The following is a 2,111-nucleotide window of genomic DNA, read 5'->3' on the forward strand; positions in this document are numbered from 1 at the left end:
GAAAGGAAGATGCTCATTCAGACTGGGTAAGCCTGGAAACTGAAGCTCTAAAAGATCACAAGCAGACTAGCTGAATTATCAGGGAACATCAAAGGAGCCCTGCAAAAACTCCCTCACAACTATGTGACAGAAAACCTGTTGTGTCAGAACGCTGGTAACAGCACAACATTTTACAGACTTTAAAAAGCAGCATTAAATAAATTCTATGGCTACCATAGCCAATATGGAGACTCCTGCACTATCACATCCAAGCAAATCTTCCCACTTACAGTTCTACTGCATATTTATCTTGTTCTTAATTTCCTTCTTAGACACTCCACTGCTGGCAACTGCCAGGCGCAAAATTCTCACACAAGACAGGCCTTTGCCTGAGTTAGGTACAGCTGCTCAGAATGGATTTTTTCAGTGCCAACTTACCCTATATGTTAAAGGCAAGTAATAACCTTCACTAACTTAAATAGTTTTCACAATGCCTGAGGGCCAACAGCTTATTCTCTTGTATAAAGAAACTGGAGTCAGTAATTAACAGAATAAAACTAGCAAAGTTCAAAAGCTTTCCATATATTAGCAATGTAAAGTATTTTAACATGTCAGGAACACTATACTAATCTACACTGTTTTCAAAGACACTGTCTCTAAACTGTTTAGTTTTTGATCAAAGCAAGTAATGTGGAACATTCTCGCATACCAACAAGACTGGGTCTGCCCCCTGCACTCCCTTTTTGTGGTCTGGGAAAACGCAACATTTCTACAGCAAACAGGTTTAATACACAGATCCTAACCTAAAACTGCTGCTTAGGAAAAGACTCATATAGACTCTTAGGTACTCTTTTATGCCCAGTGGTCGGCTTCATAAAGTAAATCCACAGGCAACTAGTTTCTCCTAACCATGGAATGAGTTGACATTTTACTTAACTTCTGATTTCATACCATAAACATCAGTTCACAAATTCCCGATGGGATCATCAACACGAGATGCGCCGTGAGATGACAGTTCTCAACAACAGGATGAGCAAACAGTTGAAGTCTGACTTTCAAGAGTTTCTACACATACCAAAAATCACCTGCTACTGGGCTCTTCAGGCTTCACTGTTTCTCTGTGATACAGTGTAGAAAACTGCTTGTGTAATGCTTAGTGAATATTCTAAACAAATCAGCATATTACACTATCTAAAAACAATCTACTACCAAAAAAACCCCAAGAACTGAAAGTACTACTCAAAATTCAAAGCCCACTCCTCAATAATTACTCCATTCCCTTCAGAGTCTGGGACAATACCATGTACACCATCTATATACTCTTTATACTTTATAAAAGATAGTGCCTACTTTTGATACATCGGATTCTTCTGAGCAAGCTTTTCTGGAAGACCATCTTCATCATCCAGTTGTTCCAATGGTTCCACAATAACTGGCCTAGGAGTGCTGAACAAGAAAACACTCATTTTTTACTTTTCCATAAGAATCCCCATTCTAGAAAACTAGAAGCTCACAGTTTTATTTATTTATTTAAAAATCCTAAGCAGTAAAACACTTACGTTGTCAACAAAAACACTCCTTCAGTACACCGTTCAAATGCTTTTCTTGCAGCTGGCTTTGATGCAAATTCAACAATGCCTTTTCCTGTTGATCTACCTCGATCATCTACAATCACAACAGCTCTTTCCACTGGACCAAACTGGGAAAAAGCTTCCTCCAGCAACTCGTTGGACACATAGGGTGAAAGATTACGCACTGAAAGAGCAGCAGCATGTGTGGCAAACCGAACACGAAGCTGTCGACCCCTCATGGGGGTATCATCCAGTTCTGCCTTCGCAATTTCTGCAAGAGCTCTAGATTCCTGAGGAAAGTTTAAGATCCAGTTTTAGAAAACCAAGGCGTAAATTACCCTTTAATGAGAATTAAACAGATGGACGTACAGTATGAAAGCCTACCAACTTAATGAATCCAAAGCCTTTCCCTTTGTTGATAAAAACCTCTCCTGGCTCCCCATATTTGGCAAACAGTCTTTTAAAGTCTTCGTCTGTTATATCAGCGGGCAAATTCCCAACAAACAAACGGCAACGCTGAGTATAGGTCTTCTCCCCGGGTCTCCTCAGAAGAGAGAGGTT

At 39.9% G+C, this 2,111-nt stretch overlaps 1 protein-coding gene across 1 annotated transcript in view; it reads right to left on the reverse strand.

Moving 5' to 3' along the window:
• The window catches only part of SFPQ (splicing factor proline/glutamine-rich), a gene marked incomplete at its 5' end in the record, with an annotated part of 6,537 nt that extends 4,432 nt beyond the window's left edge, over positions 1-2,105 (reverse strand). The window contains 3 exons of the mRNA XM_010080384.1: positions 1,330-1,425; positions 1,539-1,840; positions 1,935-2,105. Of these exons, the coding sequence (XP_010078686.1) occupies positions 1,330-1,425; positions 1,539-1,840; positions 1,935-2,105 (569 nt within the window). The remainder of the gene's footprint in view (positions 1-1,329; positions 1,426-1,538; positions 1,841-1,934) is intronic.
• Between the last annotated feature and the right edge of the window lie 6 nt (positions 2,106-2,111).

The sequence above is a fragment of the Pterocles gutturalis genome, unplaced genomic scaffold, assembly GCF_000699245.1.
Source record: "Pterocles gutturalis isolate BGI_N339 unplaced genomic scaffold, ASM69924v1 scaffold14314, whole genome shotgun sequence".
In the NCBI taxonomy this organism is placed as follows: domain Eukaryota; kingdom Metazoa; phylum Chordata; class Aves; order Pterocliformes; family Pteroclidae; genus Pterocles; species Pterocles gutturalis.